At 38.9% G+C, this 21,567-nt stretch overlaps 2 protein-coding genes across 11 annotated transcripts in view; one reads left to right on the top strand and one right to left on the bottom strand.

Annotated features, from left to right (window-relative positions):
* Positions 1-2,966, bottom strand: part of LOC310715510 (calmodulin-regulated spectrin-associated protein 3) — an 18,625-nt gene extending 15,659 nt beyond the window's left edge. For 2 of the 8 annotated variants that reach the window (XM_083521964.1, XM_083521966.1), the window contains exon 1: positions 2,642-2,966. In XM_083521964.1, coding sequence (XP_083378090.1) covers positions 2,642-2,750 — 109 coding nt within the window. In that variant the 5' untranslated portion in view covers positions 2,751-2,966. The remainder of the gene's footprint in view (positions 1-2,641) is intronic. The other 6 variants (XM_083521963.1, XM_083521965.1, XM_083521962.1 and 3 more) reach the window with 5 other exon arrangements.
* A 1,104-nt stretch (positions 2,967-4,070) lies between these two features.
* Positions 4,071-21,476, top strand: LOC310715356 (NACHT, LRR and PYD domains-containing protein 12-like). Of its 3 annotated transcripts, XM_083521731.1 has the most exons (13): positions 4,099-4,200; positions 4,346-4,374; positions 9,635-9,676; positions 9,873-10,045; positions 10,154-10,195; positions 10,985-12,959; positions 13,647-13,907; positions 14,405-14,578; positions 15,127-15,294; positions 16,819-16,989; positions 17,405-17,581; positions 18,391-18,437; positions 19,791-21,476. In XM_083521731.1, exons 4-13 carry the CDS (start codon positions 9,880-9,882, stop codon positions 20,390-20,392), a joined length of 3,783 nt encoding a protein of 1,260 aa, XP_083377857.1. In that variant the 5' UTR covers positions 4,099-4,200; positions 4,346-4,374; positions 9,635-9,676; positions 9,873-9,879; the 3' UTR covers positions 20,393-21,476. The 3 variants fall into 3 exon arrangements, with proteins under 3 accessions (XP_083377856.1, XP_083377858.1, XP_083377857.1); XM_083521730.1 differs by lacking the exon at positions 4,346-4,374 and having other exon boundaries at positions 4,071-4,200; XM_083521732.1 differs by lacking the exons at positions 4,346-4,374; positions 9,635-9,676 and having other exon boundaries at positions 4,092-4,200.
* The last annotated feature ends 91 nt before the right edge of the window (positions 21,477-21,567 follow it).

Genomic DNA, 21,567 nt, shown 5'->3' with positions numbered 1-21,567 from the left:
GATGGGAGCACATGTTGTTCTAGAATTTGGATATACCTTTTAGCATTGATGATGACTTTCCAGATGTGTAAGCTGCCCATGCCACACACAATCATGCAACCCCATACCATCAGAGATGCAGGCTTCTGAACTGAGCGCTGAGAACAACTTGGGTTGTCCTTATCCTCTTTAGTCTGGAGGACATGGTGTCCCAGTTTTCCAATAAGAACTTCAGATTTTGATTCGTCTGACCACAGAACAGTTTTTCACTTTCCACAGTCCATTTTAAATGAGCCGTGGCCCTCAGAAAACACCTGAGCTTCTGGATCATGTTTAGATACGGCTTCTTTTTGTGACCTATAGAGTTTTAGCCGGTGACGGTGAATGACACGGTGGATTGTGTTCACCAACAATGTTTTCTGGAAGTATTCCTGATCCCATGTTGTGATTTCCATCACAGTAACATTCCTGTATGTGATGCAGTGGCGTCTAAGGGCCCGAAGATCACGGCATCCAGTCTGGTTTTCCGGCCTTCACCCTTACGCACAGAGATTGTTCCAGATTCTCTGAATCTTTGGATGATATGATGCACTGTAGATGATGAGAACTAAAAACTCTGCATTTTTTCTCTGAGAAACTCCTTTCTGATGTTGCTCAACTATTTCTCACTGCAGCATTGGGGAATTGGTGATCCTCTGCCCATCTGGACTTCTGAGAGACACTTCCACTCTGAAAGGCTCTTTTTATACCCAATCATGTTGCCAGTTGATCTAATAAGCTGCAATTTGGTCCTCCAGCTGTTCCTTATATGTACATTTAACTTTTTGGGCCTCTTATTGCTGCTTGTCCCAACTTTTTTGGAATCGGGATTTTACAATAAGCACAATAAATAACATGACATATACGTCACTTTATCTCTAGTTTATATTGATACAGTGAAGGGGGACATTATGTCCATATCAGCTAGAAAAATATAATTTTATCCCATTTTACTGTACAGAGCAGCAAAAATGTTTATCATCCCGAATAGTGGGTCAGTGTGATACTGTAAATAAATTACTGAACAAATGAAGACAATGATGGGATTAGGAGAAGAACTGATTCAGGCAGAACATCACTGAAGGTCTTGGGGTGAAATACACTAATAAATTTTATCAGATATTTTCTGGATTTTTCTCTCGCATGCATGTCCATCAAATTGCCAGCACACTACAATTATACACTCTCTACCACACACACACACACACACACACACACACACACACACACACACACACACACACACACACACACACACACTCGTGCACCTCACACTGATGAAGCCCATTAAAATAAATGCACGTGCTCATTTGGTTTCTTTCATCAGAGACTGTGTGTGAGTGAGTGAGAGAGAGAGAGAGAGAGAGAGAGAGAGAGAGAGAGAGAGAGAGAGAGAGAGAGAGAGGCACCGCCCTTCACTGCTCCGGGCTCTGTCCCAATCCCACACACTGCTCATCATCTAGTACACTAGGTAGGGTGCGTTACAGCGTGACGTCACACCCTAGTGTGTAGTGAACATGAGGAGAGGTTTGGGCTCGAGCCTACAGCAGCCGGCGCTATAATAAAGAACTAAATAACACTAATAATAATGATCATAATGATAATAATTATAATATTTTTTTAATTATTATTATATAATCTCTCATTCTGTTTGTTCTTATCAGAGCTCAGATGAATGTAGAAGATATTGGAGTTCACCTCGATGTCCTACAGCAAATAATTCTAACCTGCTCTCTGTCCTGATTCTCCTCCTGCTGATTCAGAAAACTCGTTAAAGAAAAAGGAGTCGGTTCTCCGATTCGAGCATTGTGAGCCGAATTGCGAGTCGACTCTTAAGCTTTCTTCAAATTGAATAAATCCAGCTGATGCTACTGATTTATCTGATTAGACAGAATAAACAACATATTTTCACTGTTTATACGAACTATTAATCATTTCATACTACTGCTAATAATAATCATTATAGATGATGATTGTTATAATAATAATAATTATTATTATTATTATCATAATTAAGGTTTGAATGATATTACCCCTCCGGATTTCTCCAGATGAACAGTGTGATACAGACTCAGACCTCTCCAGAGAAACTCTCAGTAATGAAAGACCACACTGTGGTCCTCCTCTCTGAGCTCCTGCTACCTGCTCTCTACCTGTACTGTGTGTTGACACTGAGACTGTGTATGAGGTTAGATGAAGCTCTGGTGGATCTGGTGTTTAAAGACTGATGACATCATCAACCTTTATTATAATGGATTTGGGCCATAATTAGATTTCAGAGCCGAGGTACTGAAGGTGTAAAGGTGACAAGGGTATGAAGGTACTGAAGGTACTGAAGGTGGACCTGTTTAACAGAGGTGCACGCCAGTTTTTATCCCTGAGTGTGTTTATGTTAGATTTAAGGTGAGACTGGGAATGGAGGAAATGCTCCTGCTGAATCGACTCTTTGTAAATCTGAGTCGACTCGAGCTGCTGTAGTTACCAAGTGACACCCGCGCGCCTGCGTTAGAATTAAAATAAATAAATAAATAACAATGGTGAGGCCACAGATACGATCTGCTATAAAATAATCATAATGATGATGATGATGATGATGATGATGATTAAAGAAGCCGAATCTGACCTGAGGAGCCGAACGCCTTGGTGAGGATCCAGTGGAGACTGGCGCAGGTTCGGGCTCGGCTCGGCTCATAGCGCTCCAGCGGCCTGATCTCCGGCACCGAGTCCACCATAGCCGAGAGATGTTCCCCAAACAGGACAAAAATAACCACAAGGAACAATTCTAATTATTATTATAATCTCGTCCCAGCCAATTATTCATCTGCATCATTCATTCATCTGAGCTGAAACCAAACCGCAGCCAGATCTTCTCTTTTTATTGTTCCCTCTCCATCCTTCTCTCTCTCTCTCTCTCTCTCTCTCTCTCTCTCTCACACACACACACACACACACACACACACACACACACGCACGCTACTCGAACACGTCCTCCAATGGTGTGGAGGGGGCGTGGCCTCGCAGCATCTTCACACCAAACCAATCAAATGCGATTTTTATTTAGAAACCTGTTATTTCATTCAAATCCTTATTTATTATTATTTATTAATTTATTAATTTATTAATTAATTTATTATTATTATTATTATTATTATTATTATTATTATTATTATTATTATTATTATTATTTCAAACTCATTTATATTTTTTACAGAATCTTCATTATTTCAGACATTTGTTTTTAAATCCTAAATTCCACTGTGTTTATTTTCACATATATTCCCCGGTGTTTTTTTTATGATCGCATTCAATTAAAAAAAAAATGCATATAAACAAAAAAAAAAGGGGGGGGGGGTTTAGATGATTAAAATCCATGTAATGTAAATGGACATGTTTCTTAGAGGTGATGAGAGAAAAGAAGAGCTGGAATCTATGGAACAGGAAGATATCAAGTTCCAGAGTTGACTGATGGAGTAAAGGCCCTGATGTGATGTGGAGAAGAAGAAAACTGGTACGCTGAGTGTATGTCTGGATCTATGAGATCCTAATAAGGCTATAAAACACCACACATCCTCTGCCTTCACTTGAGGGCGTCAAGCTGAACAGAGCTCATTCATTCAGCTAATGGATGGTGGAGCTGCTTCCTGTTCAGTCAAACTTTCTGAAAACTCCACGAAGCTTATCACCTTCAACAACCTTTGGTAGATCCTGATTTGTTCACCTACTGTTCAGCATTGTCTCGTCTCAGGACATATTTTAAAATTGTCTGTTTATTACAGTTTATCGTTGTTTATAACAAAGTATCTCCAGATCAGGAGGTGAAGTGAAACCCTGGATCATCACTGAGCTGTGATTGTAAAAGGTGTTGGTGAGTTGCTCCTCTGAAATCCATTCTTACGTCAGTTGTCACAAATATTAATCAAGTCGTGATTTGTTTAGTTTTGTAAACTGATGGATTGGTATATTAAAGACTGATTTACAGTGTTGTAGTGCAGTGGGGGTGTAATATATAATATTCCAGATGTTTGAATGATGTTATAAATGTTGTGCTGTTCTGGTGTATAGTCTGTAGGGGGCAGTAGAGAAAAGGGAAGTTGATATGTGAAGGAGGGAGAAAATAAACTGTGGTTGACGCTACAGAATATCAGAATCAGACTGGGTCGGATTTCATCAACAACAACACCGGTAATGTGTTTATTCTCCATCATTTCATCTGATCGCAACTTCAGCACTTTTCTGACGTCATTTCGGTCACGTTTCATTTCTGCCCAAAACGAAACTAAAACTTGTTCCGGGGTTTCTCTCGTTTCTTCTGCTGATTCTTCCGCAGAGTGAGAGCAGAGACGAGCTGCAGATGAGGTCAGGACTTTCAGGAGATTAAACACCAGTGACTCTTATTATTATTATTATTATTATTATTATTATTATTATTATTATTATAGCAAACACGCTCGGGGGGCTCAGAAAGTCGTGCTGCACAGAAAGTTCAGAATTATCCACTCTTTCAATCTGTTAATCATCACCCGGGTGCTTTGGGACGTTAAGTGCAAACCTAAGGGAATATTAGGCAGGCAGTTAAACATACGCAGCCTGATCCCTAAACCTGATCAGGTCTCAGCACTTCTTCTGGAGTCAAACTTGGATGACCTCTGTTTAACAGAATCGTGGCTTCATAGTAACATTCTAACTAATATGGGTATGTGTTTTAGAAAGGACAGAATAACAGGCAAGGGCGGGGGAGTATTAATATACATCAAAGACTAATTGAAATGTCACTTAATTGAACTGAATGATGGAATGTTTAACCCTAAATCTAATCCTTTCGCCTACTATGAATTTTAATATCTCTGTCCTCTATAATCCACCTTCTCATAATGTGTTATGTCAAAAGTTTTATGATGGATTAAATGTAATAGTAAAACAACTGGACTTTTATAGAGAGACAGTATGGTATGGTGACTATAATATTAACTGGTCTGATAAAAACTGTAAACATAAACTTAAAGCACTTATGACAAAATACAACTATCAAAATAATTGTAGGACCCACAAGAATAACAAGGCACACCAAGACCCTCATTGATTTATCATTTACAAATAGACCTGAACGAATAATGAAGATTTATAATTTGATTACTGGACTCTCGGACCACAACATGACTTTGACTGTTAGGAAACTGACGAAGAAGCGCCTGCAGGACTTTGGTAAACCTGTTCATGAAAAAATACAGTTTATTATTCCTAAAAGTAGAATAATTCAATTTGAAAGAGCTTAAAAATATAAACTGGGAACTAATTATGACACTAGATGATGTAGAGGAGTGTTGTAATTTTATGACCACATCTATTACAAATCTAATGGAAAAATTTACAAAGCAAATAAAACCTAAACAAAAAGATTTCACGGTGCCCTGGATAAATAATGAAATACATAACCTTATGAAAAAACGAGATTTAGCTCTGAAAACATCTTTAAGATCTAAACTTAATACCGATCTCCTGACTTACAGAAGTTTTAGAAACAAGGTTGTATCTGAGCTGCGAAAAGCAAAAGTGACATATTACACTCATTTAATTGATCGTGCTAAAGGCAACAATAATTCACTTTGGAGGCATTTAAATAATCTGACTAATAAATCAAATAAACATAAAAAGATTACAGAACTTAACATTAATGGAAATTGTATAACCGATTGTGCCACTATGGCTGATGAATTTAATTCATATTTTTTATAATCTGTTGAAGAACTAACAAAAGAATTCCAGCTTGTCAATCCTCTCAATTATCTATTGAGAGCAACCTTAACAGATTCCTTTTATATTAAAGAGGTGTCGGATATAAAAGTTGCAGAAATAATTAATAAACTTCCAAATTCTAAGTCGGATGACATTTTTAGGATTAACAGTTGTTTTCTTAAAAAGTATAAGGATGTCCTTGTCAAACCATTGACCCACCTTGTTAATCTTTCTATCAGAAACAGTACATTTCCCAGTGCATGGAAACAAGGTATAATTATTCCTGTGTTCAAAAGCGGTAGCCAAGACTCAATGAGTAACTATCGCCCTATATCGATTTTACCAGTCTAATCAAAAATTATTGAAAAAGTTGTAGTAGTGCAACTGAGTGACCATTTAGAAGCCAGACAGCGACTCCATCCTCTCCAGTTTGGGTTTAGACCAGGTTATTCAACAGAAATAGCAAACTGCTGTTTAATAGAAAAAGTAAAAAAAGTCCCTGGACAAGGGTCATGTGGTGGGGGCTGTATTTATTGACCTTAAAAAGGCATTTGATATGGTCAATCATAGTTTGCTTTTATCTAAAATGTTAAATTTAAATTTTTCAAATGAGGCAGTGTTGTGGTTTACATCTTACCTCCAGTCTAGAGTACAGTGTGTTAAAGTTGATCAAAACATATCCACACTCTCAAACATAAAAATGGGCATTCCGCAGGGTTCTATACTTGGCCCCATGCTGTTTAGTCTTTTTATAAATGACTTGCCCCGGCTCATCCAAAATCAACTAGTTTTAAATCTCACAAAAACAGTTTTTGTGCTTTTCCATTAAAAAACTCGATTTAAAAGGAAGATTTAATATTATTATACAAAATACAGAAATTAATCCAGTTACAGAATTCAAATATGTAGGATTGGTTTTAGATCCTCAACTTTCTTTTCGGCTTCTCCCGTTAGGGGTCGCCACAGCGGATCCTCTGCACGTTTGATTTGGCACATGTTTTACGCTGGATGCCCTTCCTAACGCAACCCTCCCCAATTTATTCGGGCTTGGGACCGGCACTAAGAGTGGCTGGGGATGGTTCCCTGACCGGGAATCGAACCCGGGTCGCAGCGATGGGAGCGCTGCATCTTAACCACTAGACCACCAGGGGACCGACTTGGTTTTAGATCCTCAAATAAAATTTGATAAGCACATAAAGAACATTTTAAAAACAATACAAAGTAATCTTAATTGTTTTAAATTAATTAGAAGTTTTATATCGCACCAGGCGGCCCTGCTGTAAATGCATGCTATGATCTTTTCTCATATATCGTACTGCATGACAGCATGGGCTCAAGCCACTCCTACTGCAACCAAATGCATACGTTCTGTATACAACAGAGCAATAAAAATTATGGACAAAAAACCAATTCGACACCATCACTGTACCATTTTTAAGAAATATAATTTAATGAATTTTGAGAGTTTTAGCAATTTTTGCTTTCTTAAATTAATTTATAAGTGCATTTATCATTTAGTACCTGAGCCATTAAGTTCATTTATTGCGAGACAGAGCAGCATTCGAGTCACTTGGAGTTTTACAAATCATGACTGTAAAATCCCATACTGTAGGACCAGTTTTGGTCAAACTACCTTCTCTGTGAAGAGCTCCAAACTCTGGAACTCATTACCATCTGACATTAAGACTATACTGGACTTTAATGTGTTTACTTCCAGGCTAAAAAACTGGTTAAAGACAAACCATAGGTGCACTCATTTTTAACTAGTAGGTAAAAGTTGTATATGATATATGTGTGTATGTAAACTTTATGGGTAAATTTGATTGTGTATGACTAGGGACGGGAATTGTCCATATCATGTTATTTGTTTAAATTGAAGTAGTTTAGTATGTAAATTGTACTGTGTTTAGACCCCAACCAGGGACACGAGTTGAAAATTAGCATTTGCTATAAACTTTTTATGCAGCATTTCAGTGACAAGCTTGCTTTAACACTATGTATGTTGCATTGTCCCTGTCAAATAAATAAAATTAAATGAAATGAAATGATTATTTTTATTATTATTATTATTATTATTATTATTATTATTATTATTATTATTTATAACGTTTATAAAAAATATATTTACACCGTTCTTACAAAAGCGTAAAAAAAATCTGACCAACACACACACATACACACACACAGAGACACACACACACACACACACACACACATACACACACACACACACACACACACACACTCACACACACACACACACACACACACACACACACACACACACACACACAGAGACACACACACAGAGATTAACATGTCTCCACAATCAGAGGAGCGAAGTAATGAAGTATAAACTGTTATTTTACTTCAGTGGATTTTTCTGGTATCAGTTTTTTTGTACTTTTCACTTTCACTCATTTTTACACAAATATCTGTTCTTTCTACTTTTTACATTTTCACATCAGACTTGTTTCTTTACATTTAATCTGTTTGGTGACATCATCAATATTTATTCTTCTCACTGCACCGTTTTCAGCTCATCAACATGTTTCATGTCATTGTGCTGCTTCTTCACTCCACTGGTGGATCATCTCCTGTCTCACACACACCACAGATGTAGACTAGATTCTGAAGCTCACAGTGAGCAGAGCAGAAGGCAGTAAGAAGTCTGGGGTTAATGTGGATGAGGCAGAGGGAGTCAGTGATAAGAACATGACTGAGAACAGAGACATTCCTGATCACCTGATCATCATCATCTTCTCTCTGCTTGTGTTCTATATGGTGGATCTTCAGTCTGATACATTCATTAGAGAACAACATCTGAATTTAGTTTTGTATTAATAAATTAATTCAGGCTGTCAACATGAAACCTTTAATAGCACGTTAACGCAAATAAATTTTAACGACGCTCATTTTATTAATGCACGATTTATGCAGCCGCACTGCTGTTTGAGCTTTTTTATTTAAAAAAAGCGAAATTAAAGCCTTCAGCACAACACACATATATTCATGACGTCCTTTCTTTATTCAGATATCAAAATAGATAAATGAATAAACTCCACCAAAAATGTATTTATCATCAGTAAACAGAAACATAATGAGGGTCGACAAACGCCTGTTTTTTCCTTTTAACGCTGAAATGAACCTTTTTTGATCGTACAGATAAAAGCAATGCATCATTCGAATCTCTAAAGCGTTTCCTCATAACAACAAAACGCTGTGCTTTTGTAAAATAAACCAAACAGACAGGGGGCGCTCTCTGCCATCGCTATCATCTCTCTTCACAGACACAAAAATAAAACAACCCGGAATCTCCGTGAATATTTACCTCACAGACACAATAAATATAAACGAATAGAAAACTCAACCAGTTCACATAGAAAACGAATATTCTCTCATTCTGTAATCCGTATGAAAGTTAGAGAAGGTACAGTTTCCCCGGTATCACCTCATTAACCGTCCGTGTGGAAACAAAGCAAAGGTTCTGCTTGGTGTCCTGATGATTCATGTAAATTAAAACACCATCATCAATTTATTATAATCGATTGACAGCCATAATATTAATATGTGGTTCAGTTTCCAGCGTGACACTAAAACACTACATGTCAGAATCTTTTAAAACATCAGTATCTGCACCTCGACTGAGTGAAGGATGTGTGACAGGAGAACACCTTCAGTCTGAGACAGATGTGAAAGATGTGACATGACACATCTGTAGTCTCTGTTTTCAAACCGGGGTCTCAAATTTGGATCCCATCAGATTTCCACCCATAAATATCTCTGCAAAGAAAAGCCTGGAAGATGTTGTGCTTTTTTTCCTGAAAACACTGAACACTATTGTATGAACTCACGTGTATCTTCTTTATTTTCTTCTTTTCAGCTCTCAACCTGATGATATACTACGAGTATAACAGCTTTGCAGGTATCTGTTTGTTGAACATACAGTATATACGCACTGCTGCCATCTACAGGTCATAATGAGAACAATGTTTAAAAATCCTTGACATCTCTGTTTCTGTTCAGATGTGAACGATGATTTCACATTCGTAGAGGAATATTTATTATTATAATAATATTTATTATATATTTATATAATAATAATAAATCTATTATTTCAGCTCTGAAATGGAGGAAGACTCAGTGACTCCTGCATCTTCGTCCCTACCCCATGTCCCCCCCCAGTCCTCTATTACAGCTCAGGACAATGCAGCTGTTATTGCACCTCAGCTGGTTGGTTGTCACATCAAAGGAAATGTTAATATCACAACTGAAACACACAAACCTACAACAGGTACAAACATTAAATATATATTTTTTTATAAATACCATGATCTTCATAATATTAAGAAATTCGTATTAATCTGAGCACTTCATTCCTTTACTCTGCATCTTCTTCCAGTTCAGTCCCATCAGACAACCCAGTGTGAAGCATCTCATACCGGTAAGACGGTTATTTTCCTTCCACTCTTCAGCAAAGTGAAAGAATAAAGTGTTCAAAAATACCTGTAATCATTAACCCTTAATCCCCAACACCAACCTAATCCCTTGAACCCAAACCTTCAATCCCCAATCCTGAACTTTTCATCTCACCCTCCTAATTCTTAATGTTGATCCCTCTAATCCCAATCCTTATTTCCTGAACCTTAATCCCTAACTCTTAATTCCTAGCTCTTAATCCAAAATCCCTAATCCTCAACCCTTAATACCTGACCCTGAACTTTAAATCCCTTACACCAACCCTCAATTATCTCTTAGTTAATCCCTAACCACAGGCCTTAATCCCTAACCCTTAATCTTCAACACTTAATCCCTAATGCTGAACTATAAATACCCAACACCTAATCCCCAACCCTGATCCCTTAATCTCCAACTCTTAGTTCTTCTTAATCTTAATCAGAGAGTGGTTGCCCTCTGAGATGTTTGGAATGTAAACTGGAGGTTGGAGCTCAGTGGTTAAGGCATTGGACTCTGGATCGGAAGGTCACAAGTTGAAATCCCAACACCACCAAGCTGCCACTGCTGGGCCCTTAAACAAGGCCCTTAATCCACAACTGCTCGCTTGTATGTTTCTCTGGATTAGGGCATCTGCTAAATGTTGTACATTTAAACGGAGTTGAAAATCAGTAAATGCTTATTTATGAACAACAAAGTTTTGAAAAATGTTAAACATCATACAAAAGTGTGATCTGTGTTTTCATCTCTCCTGACATGCAGTTATCTCATTTTTCAGCATCTGACATCATATTCAGTGTCAGTAAAACGTTGAAATCGAACCTGAGAGAGAAATTCGAGATCATATTTGAAGGAATCGCTAGAAGAGGAAACCCGACTCTCTTCAGGGAGATTTACACAGAGCTTTTTATCACAGTGGGAGAAACAGAAGGCGTGAGCAAGGAGCATGAGGTGTGGCGGATTGACCCTGCGTTCAAGACGTCTACTGAACAGGACATGCCAATTAACTGCAATGAGATTTTCAAACCCATTAACCAACAAAGACCTGAGCAGAACCCTGACGATAAGAAGACGCATGGTACCAAAAAAGTCGAGCGTAAGATCAGAACTGTGATGACTAAAGGAATTGCTGGAATTGGGAAAACCGTCTCGGTGCAGAAGTTTATTCTTGACTGGGCTGAAGAAAAAGCCAATCAGGACATCGATCTGATATTTGTTTTACCTTTTCGTGAACTGAACTCCATCATTAATGAGAAGTACAGTCTTCATGAGCTTCTCCGTGAATTCCACTTAGAGCTTAAAGAATTTCAGGATGTTCAATATTATGACAGCTGTAGGATTTTATTCATTTTTGATGGTCTAGATGAAAGCAAGCTCAAATTTGATTTTGAGAACAAAAGAATCTCGAGCGTTTCCAAACCGGCATCTCTGGATGAGCTGATGACCAACATTATCAAAGGATATCTGCTTCCATCTGCATTGGTGTGGATAACGTCACGGCCAGCTGCTATAGACAGCATCCCTGCAGATCTGATCCAACGTATGACTGAAGTACGAGGATTCACAGACTTGCAGAAGGAGGAGTACTTTAGAAAAAGAACCAGCGACAAAACCTTGGCTGACAGGATCATCTCACACGTGAAGGACACAAGGAGCCTTGAGATCATGTGCCACATACCAATCTTCTGTTGGATCATAGCAACGGTTCTGGAAAAAATGCTAATCAAAGGGCATGGTAGAATCCCATCCTATCTTACTGAGATGTACACACGCTTTTTGCTCATCCAAACGAATGAGAAAAAGAGAAAATATCTGGGAAGGACAGAAAGAGATCCATTAAGGCTTTCTGACTCTGATATTGAGATCATACTGAAACTTGGGAAGCTGGCTTTTAAAAAACTTCAGAAAAGCAGCATTGTGTTTTCAGAAGATGATCTGAGAGATTATGGCATTGATGTCGCTGAAGCCTCTGTGAGGTCAGGAGTGTTTACTGAGATTGTTAGAGAAGAACATCCCATATTTTCAGAAAAGAAGTACAGCTTTGTGCACTTGAGCTTTCAGGAGTATCTTGCAGCCTTTTTTGTTCACCACACTTTTGCTGTTGAAGGAATCAATGCGATGCAATCTAGACAAGACAAACCTGCCGCAGCACACCGTGCTCTACACTTCTCTGATGAAGATGAAGACTACGACTCTGCATCCAGTGAAAGTAGCTATGATAATAATTTTGAGTATAACAATGGAGCTCCACTGAAGGTTCCTCAACAAAAGTTGACCTTGCATGATTTACAAAAAAATGCAATAGACAATGCCATGAAGAGTCAAAGTGGGCATTTGGACCTTTTTCTTCGCTTCCTGCTTGGTCTCTCAATGGAGTCCAATTTGCAGCTGCTGAAGTCCATCCCATTGAAAGTAGAGAACATGCAGAAGAACATTCATCAAACTATGCAGTATATCAAAAATATGCTCAAAGAAGAAGATGACAGAAAAACTCCTTCTTCAGAGAGATGCATAAACCTTTTTCAGTGTCTTCTGGAGCTGGATGACCACTCGATGGCAGAGGAAATCAGGAGATTTCTGACGATAGAAAAACAAACAAAGCCCCGATTAACAGAAGCACAATGCTCCACCTTGGCCTACCTCATTCTGATGTCCAAAGAAATCCTGGAAGAATTGGATCTGAATAAATTCAACACATCTGATAAAGGTCGTAGGAGGCTTGTGCCTGCTGTGAGGAAGTGTAGACGTGCTCTGTGAGTGATACTTCTTTTTTTTATCTCAGTCATATTTTATTTTTTTATTCAGTTCTTTATATTTGTTTTCTGCTGTTACTTACAATCTAATCTTTTCATCTGTCCATATATTTTGTGATTGTAATCTGGATAAAGGCTTTGGCCAAATCCAATAAATGCAGAGTTTACAGAGAAAAGTGCTTTAGAAAATCAGAACAGAACAGAACAGATCAGAACTGGGTTGAAACTCCTTGTTGATCAGAGGAACATGGTCAGATTGGTTTGAGCATGAGGATGTAAAACTGTGATGGGCAGAAAATCATCTCAGCATCCTTTCAGGTGGATGAGCTACAGTAGCATTATATTCTTCTCCTCTAAGCCAAAAAACGGGTATCTGAGGCTCTCATAGGCACAGTCTGACTGAAAAATGGAGATTCAGCCTCCAAGATTTCTGCTCTTGGCTGACAGGAGAGGAATCTGATGTGGTTTCTTCCTTTCCACTTCAAGGTTCAGTGTTTTTGTGCGTTCATCAGTCTTACGCATTTTATTAGTTATATTTTCTCGATAGGTTTTACTTGGGTTTTGAAATCCATCTGTAAAATCTGATCGTGTGTATTATGTTCATGTCGCTTCACTTTGCAGGATTTATGGAGATAATTGTTAAGAGCAACCCAGGAAGGTAATTCAGTTCAATATCTGTTTTTGCAGGATGGCTGATTGTGGACTGACAGAAGAATGTGGAAAGACTGTGGCGATTGCACTTCAGGATCCAGATAATCCCTTAAGAGAGCTGGACCTCAGTCGCAATTTTTCATTGATCATGCATCAGGAGTCTCTTAACTCTGGCCTGAACAGTTCCTATTGCAGACTGCAGAACCTAAACATCAGTCACACTAACCTGGAGAAATCAGGAGCATCTCTTTTGCATGCTGTCCTGATGGGCCCCCACCCCCAGCCACACACACTAACGTGAGGAGAACCTGGTTATGAAATATTTTGTAATAAACTGTTGATAGAATGAATATTAGCAAACTTATTCCTAGTCAGTCCAATAAGTGTAAGTGTTCCTGATATGAGAATTAATAGTCACGTGATTGACACACACTATAATGTTATAGGCTCAATGAAACTGATGTGTGAGGCGATACATAAGACTATTATCTTGTTAGGTAACATCAGTCTCATGGACAGGGAGTGTGTTCCTTTAGATACCATGCAGTAAATACTTTAAATATTTCAACAGAATTGAATAATTATAATAAGATTTGGGGTTTATGGTGTGATGGTTTCAGTGTTTGTCACGGTGTACCAGACTGTTGTTTCTTAAAAATAAAACCATTTAAAATACATTTAAACTTTATAATGTTTCAATTTCAAGGTTTTTTTTTTAAGCCCATCTCAACCTATGAACTACTTTATAGTGAAAATCTACAGAATGACCAAATATGTTCTTTGTCTTTTTGCAGACTCTTTTCCTGCGTCTTTAAAGATGACTGTGCAGACATTTTGCTTTCAGCTTTTCAGTCATCAGAGTGTAACTTGAAAGAGCTGGACATCGGTTACAACAACTTAACTTTGAATGGTATGAAACGGGTCCTTCAAGGTCTTCAGAGTCCCAGTTGTTACCTTCAAATATTAAGGTGAGGGAAATTTTCTATTTATTACAACAATGTTTTCAAATTCATTAAACATTAAAAATGTACATGTTTAGGGAAATACCAACCTTCTGTTTCCATAGTGTTAGTCTTATATACACAGTTCAGGCATAACATTATGACGGTCCCACCAATGACCCCTCCGCTCCACCAGAGGGAGCGATCACCTGAATTCTGAAACCATCCAGGTCAAAGGGCACTTCCTTGGGTGGGAAATATTAGGCAGCAAGTGAACATTATGTCCTCAAATCCGATGTGTTCGAAGCACGAGAAATGGGCTAACATAAGGATTTGAGCGAGTTTGAGAATTTGACGACTTTATAGATCATGTAATAATGCTAGAAAGAACAAATGTCAGTGCATCAACCAGAACAATCAAGTTTCATTATTTTATTTATGAAATAACAATGTATTAATAGAATATCCTAAATCTGACACCACACACAGTTCCTCATTTCTTGCCAATGTTTGATGCCAATATCAGTTTACTAATGTTTATTAAAGTTTACTAATTGTTTACTGTTTTTTTGCAGACTGTCTGGCAGTCAGATCAATGCTGAGAGCTGTTCATATCTGTCATCAGCCCTCAAGCATTCATTTCTGAAAGAGTTGATTCTGGACAACTGCAGCATCAGTGATGTGGGAGTAAAACAACTCTACCCTGGACTAATGAGTCCTCATTGTCAGCTACAGACACTGGGGTGAGAACCATTTTGAGAACATCACATTTTCTGTGATGTGTTGCTTATGAGAAAAACTCAACCCTGTCAGATAATGTAGCAAAGGAGCTCTCATTCCTTTAGCCTGAAATTAAGGGTGGTTGGAAAGCACATGGCCATTAAGCTTGTTTTCCCCACTTTATTTGTAAACCCTAAACAGTGTTTCATGTGATTTGTTTTCCTTCTGTTCTCACCTAGAGTTGCCCTCATGGGTGGTCTGCTAAAAAAGAGACTGGGTTAGCATTTTTGTTAGACTCACCATCTTTTTATCTGTACTGCCCTCCTCTTGAGTCAAGTATGCGAGGTGATTCTGTGAGGGATGCCTCTGTCATCACTTGGTTCTATGGTCCTCCTGTGTCCTCCTGAGTTGGGTTTTTAGGAAACTCTGGACAGTCTCTACTGGCAGAGGCAGAGGCTCAGGTAGTGTAGGGACCAGACCCATTAATAGTGGCCACTCCCCTTTTGTGGTTCCCCACCTGGACTTTGGTGGGAAAATCCTCCTGGCCAACTTTAGGAGAAGTCTATGTCAACTGTAGGAGTGCAGCAGAGATTTTACCCACACTGCTTAGGACCCTGGGTTTTCGAATGGTGCTTCTTAAGTCAGCAGGGCAGGGGTGGGTGTGGGGGGGTATGTGGTTTGGAGTGGTCATGGGCTTGTCCTGTGGCGCTGCCTAAGTCGGGCAGCTAACTACAGTTTTCTCCACTCGGTTGCAGCTCAAATCCTGGTGCTGGAAAGGTGGCTCCAATGCAGAATGTTTTTTGGCTGTAACCACCTCTTAATGGTGCTCACTAGTCTATCCATCTGGCATCTCTTGGTGGCACCAGCTTCATAGTCCCACTGATGAAATTCCATCATGGTGTTGCAACATCTCTTCTTTCAGCATGTCATAGTCAGCTGCATCCCAAGGGGTACTATGTAGTAGGCCAGCTGGACCTCCTCCAAGAAAAAGGAAGAGATAAGCATGTGCCCAGTCCTGCTTAGGCCATTTAGAAAACTCTGGCCAGTCTTTACTGGCAGAGGCTGGAGTTGAATGCACTGTGGATAGTAATGTATGCAGGAAAGCTGTGGCAGACCAGGGGTTACTGTCATTCATGCTTAGTTTCTGAAGATCCAGTGGTTTATAGGTAGCAGCGTGGAGCCCTCTCGCCTGGTCTTGTAAGCCATATACAGTGGTCCCCCAGAACTCCAGAGTTCCAAAAATCTGCGAATTTTAAATACACCCCCGCAGCCCCTATAGTACCATATTAAATTAATTTAGATGTCACTTTAATTCAATAATGTGTTTTTACATTTTTTATGAAATTTGTTGAATACACATTAAAAATGTTATTCCTAACGTTCTGAACATTCGGTCCCACTGCCGATTCCCACGAATTTTGAGATAATCCGCAGCTTGCTGTTAGTTAGGTTCCGAATGAAAACCTGCAAATTTTCTGAACCGTGAATAATCGGGGGTTGAGTGTATGAGGGAATTTATAAATCCTTTTTTTTTCTTATTCCCACAGGCTTAGACAGTGTAACCTCTCAAGGAAATCGTGTTTATATCTGGCAGTGACCTTCGCCACATACTCTGTGGTTAAATCACTCAATCTGCAAGATAATGACCTTCAGGATTCAGGAGTTCACCTTCTTGCTGCCGGACTGAAAAATCCCAACTGTGTCCTCCAGAAACTGGGGTTTGAAAAATGTTTATGATGTTTATTTTCCATCCAAGTCATCTAGCCAATGTCTGGCCTCCAGATTTATTCAGCTGTGTAAAGAAACAATAAATGCATGTGCACATTTGTATGATCATAGCATTTTGACAAAAAAATCCCAACCTCTTCTAGTGACTTCCTCACACAACTCAACCGCTACAACAGTGTTAACACTGTTACTCCAAACCTCTGATTGGCTGATCCCAAACCACACCTCTCGAGTCCAAGCCAAACCCCTCAATCACTTCTCAGAGTTTTCACTCAGCTGCACCACAACTGATCTCACTGTTTTTCTTATTTAAGAAGCCCTGTTAGTTAAATCTGTTATATCTGACATTATTTTGGAATGGTAACTCAATTTGCCTCACTTTCAGCTTCACCTTCTGTCTTTTAGGTTGTCAGGATGTTTTATTAGTTCAAAGGGCTGCTTTTCTTTGGCTTCAGCTCTCAGCTCAAACCCATCATCAGTCCTGAATGATCTTGATGTGAGCTATAATCATCCAGGACATTTAGGGAAGAAGCTCCTTACTGACCTACTTCATGATCCATGTTACAAACTGCAAAACCTAAGGTACATAAAAAATGAAGTTCACTTTAGATTAATATGTATATTTGATAACATGTATTTATTGTATCTATCTATGTAAATATTTTAATGCACACCCTGAACTCTTCCTGAATTACCTGTTTTTGTTCTCTGGCAAAAAATGGGGTGGTTGTGCACCACTACTAATGGGAATGTTTCAGTACAGTGCACAAAGGCACCAATTCTGGGTATCACATTGTATAGGATGCCCTTGTGCAGTTCTTTCTAATGGCATGATGAGATCTATCAAATTTTAACACACAGAACACCAACCCCAAAAAATGTCACGGATGCCTGGCTATTTGAAATAGGCCATTGGGCTCTCTTGCCCCTGCACCAAGTGACCTTCACCCGACTGAACCGCCTCTAGCAGCAAAGCAGTGGCACTGGACCCATTTTACTGTCTCTCCTGGTAGTCGATCAACAAACTGCTCCTGCACCACAAGATCTATGTCAAACAGCACTATGATACAGCAACCAAGTTTGCAGAATGTCAACAAGCAGAACTAATGCCAGTGCTTCAGGGGTGCAGCAGGTCCTGGTAGACCACATACTTCCTCTGGCTCCACCCTTCATTCACAAACCAGTACTCAACCACATCTCCATTTTCTCAAGACCCTAATGTTACTTAGCTTTTATATTATATTTATCTTATATTTATAAAAAATAGATTCTCTGCTGATAGGTTATGTTAGGTATGACGTTTTTTCTTTGCAGCCATGTAGGGCTAAAGAATGGAGCAAATATGCATACACAGTTTTAGCTAAACAAAATGTTTGTGTGTGTTTGTGTAGATTGGACCATGATGGGCAGTCACGACTAGCAAATGGTCTCTGGAAATGTGAGTGTCTATGAAATCTTTTACATCCTGCTTCCTTTTATTTACTTAAATATCACATTATATACAGTTGAGGCTAAAGATAATTGATCAGCTCCACACATTCCGTGTTATCACACGTTCAAGTCCATTGAGGTATGAATCATTTCAGACATGGACTGTGGAGTAAACACAGGGAATTTAAGAGCATTTACATTTGGATTTGGCGATGCCCTTATACAGAGTGACTTACAATGATCTAATTCATACAACTAAACAAGGGCCTTCCTGGCAGTGGCAGCAGTGGCTGGGATTTGAACTCATAACATTCCAAATAAACTGAAGAAGAATCCCATCATCATCTGAATGTATTACAACCAGGGATGAACATACTTTGGTCAGAAAGGTTTTGTTGAACCCTATGAATCAATAAAAAGTCTAGTGAAGAAGTTGGTGCAAAAAGATACCAACATAACTAATAGCATAAGTGAGTTCTCTGTTATCTTGGCCTGAGACGCTTTTATGCGAGGAATATGCAATAGATCATAAAGCTGTTGGAGAGTTTCTCTGGTAAGATAAAGTTGTAATGATCAGAGCTCAGCAAGATGAAAAAAGGGGAGCAGCTTCTCATTTGTCTGACTATTTAAATGTTTAATTGTTTATGTTGCTGTTGGAGAGTTGCCAGACTACTGCCACAACTGCTGCTGCCTGTGAGGGAGAACAAAGAGATACGTTCTGTTAGTGTAGTCAGAGTCAGGCTCTCCTCCCCAGGCTCCATGGCCTCCTTTTATACACTTTGGTCTCCTCACAGATGGTGAAGAGCAGCTCTGCTCCTGATCATAGGTTTCATTTTTCTGGCCCACCCTTCTCCCATCCGGGTTTAGACTCTCCATGATACTGGTGCTAAACTGCCGCTGTCCGTTCAGCACCATGCCAGCAGACGTGTTTAAAGTGTTTTTCCTGTAGTGGGCGTGTACCGGCGTCCCGCCGACAACAAAGACAATAAAGTTGCTTACTTATTTCCTAAAGGACTCCATGATGGTGGGAGCATTGTGTTGTTGCGAGGTTTTTACAGGAAAGGTTATTGGTGTGTTTTTAACGAAGTTGAAGATAAACACACACCTGACTGAAGTAATCAGAACAACAGCATGAGCTGAACCCCAAAGGAAGTGTGTGGTATGGTATTATATGGTAACTTTAAAGGTGTGTGATGTGCAGCATGAAAGCAGTTTAGCCTCGGACACTACCTTAAGCAATGCATTATTATCCTTTACATTGTAGATTCCACATTCCACACTGTCACCTTGAAACTCTGAAATTAAAAAGCACTTTGTCAAATGATTGACATAAGCTAAATGTTTTTGTATTTCTCCCTAGACTACCAGGAGCTCAACATCAATTACACATTTGACCTCATTTGTTCTCAAGACAGGAAAGGAATCGCTTGGTTGCCAGAGTATGACGATATGTACTACGACCTGGAAAATATAACCAAACAAACCAAGTGGGTCAAAGCATCCTGCAGGGAAAAACTGGAAGGTGGACGGTTTTACTGGGAGGTACAATGGACTGGCTTTGTCTGTCTAGCATTAAAGGACGACAAAGGTGGCATTATGGGAAAATCTTTCAAATTTATGTGCAACAAGGACCAGTATTATGCCATCCATGAAGAAGAAGCACGTGTGAAAGCAACATATATGTGTGTATATCCTCGCCCAAAACCTGGTCCAGAAACATTTGGAGTGTACCTGGACTACCCAGAGGGAACGCTGTCCTTTTACCGCATTTCCTCTCAGGGTGTGAATCACCTGTACACGTTTCACACCACCTTCAATAAACTGGTGATCCCTGAGTTCCATCTTAACAGGCCAGAAGTGACAGATGGAGTAAGGTCCATCATCATTGGTACACAATCTCCTGATTCTTTCCACAATACTAAAGCACAACTGTTTCAACTTATGCTTAGTAGAGAGATGTAAAATGGTCAGGAAGCCTTGTAGTGTAAGGGGTTGTATTATATCACACACACACACACACACACACACACAGAATTCCAGGGCAACAGGGGAATTTATCTGACATTCACCCAACGAGATTTATTCCTGTTTATTTAAAAGGGAACACAGATTATTGAATCTATTTCTCTTTACTGCCGGAGTCAGCAATATGAGAAACTGACAAGAGAAAAGTGTAAATGTGCATCAAGAAGTTTCCAGAATCCAGCGTTTTGCATGTTCTGAATGATCCTGTGGCACCTCTAAGGTGCACTTTTGATACTCTACTGCTTTTGATGTCCAGTCAGTCATCTGATCTACATGGGCATGTGTGAGATTCTTTATAAGCATTTAAACATACAGATGTAGTGCTTCCTCTTTGGCATTGAGTTACATTTACTACTGAGCAGCCTCGGGGTTAAGGGCCTCGCTCAGGGGCCCAGTAGTGGCAGCTTGGTCACTCTTTCCTTTATTATGTTCGGTCCAGAGATATTTGTTTTGTATTACAATCTTTTATTATATTTGGAATTCAGCTGATTTTCAGGTGTGTATGTAGTTTTGATCTGATGTTTATCTTTTGCAACTCATTACTTTCCTTTTGTATTTTAGTTTGTTTTAGTCTGGTTTTAGTTTCTGTTCTCTAAAATTTGGATAAAGCCTGGATATTTGCAAACGTGTAATTGACCAGATAGACGTGAAAAATGTTCAGGCGACAGCATGATAGTAATCTCTCTCTGTTAAACCGAGCTGCTTTAAACCGAGCTGCTTAATCTTATACATGATTTAAAGTAAATATCTCGCAATACAGGAAACTTTACAGCTCGATTTTAATCCGTTCACAACTTTTTTGTTTTACGTAAATATAAATGTCCGAAAGAATTTCCAGTTGTAAGGTGTTTCATATTTTCCAGTTGTATTTTTTTTTTATATACTGTTTGGGTTTTTTGTACGTGTTGCAGTTTAGTGCTCGTTTTTTTGGAAATTCATTTCATTTTCATTTCAGTCAATAGAAAATATTTTGATGGACAGAATAAAAGGAACCTAATCAGGGCTGAAGGTTTCAAACATGTCAGATTTAAACTTTTATTTATTTGTTTGTTTGTTTGTTTGTTTATTTTTATTTTTTTTTTACCTGATAATGGAAGACCTTTTTTTAAACA

This window comes from Silurus aristotelis (assembly GCF_946808225.1).
Source record: "Silurus aristotelis genome assembly, chromosome: 20".
In the NCBI taxonomy this organism is placed as follows: Eukaryota; Metazoa; Chordata; class Actinopteri; order Siluriformes; family Siluridae; genus Silurus; species Silurus aristotelis.
Note: the sequence above shows the minus strand (reverse complement) of the source record. Positions and strands in the feature narration are given on the sequence as shown.

Bases quoted from the DNA above. Each gene is read 5' to 3' on its own strand.
- LOC310715356 (XM_083521730.1), top strand. From the start codon at position 9,880: ATGGAGGAAGACTCAGTGACTCCTGCATCTTCGTCCCTACCCCATGTC. The intron at 10,196-10,984 runs GTAAGACGGTTA...CTCATTTTTCAG, and splicing joins GTGTGAAGCATCTCATACCG to CATCTGACATCATATTCAGT. The intron at 17,582-18,390 runs GTACATAAAAAA...GTGTTTGTGTAG, and splicing joins TACAAACTGCAAAACCTAAG to ATTGGACCATGATGGGCAGT.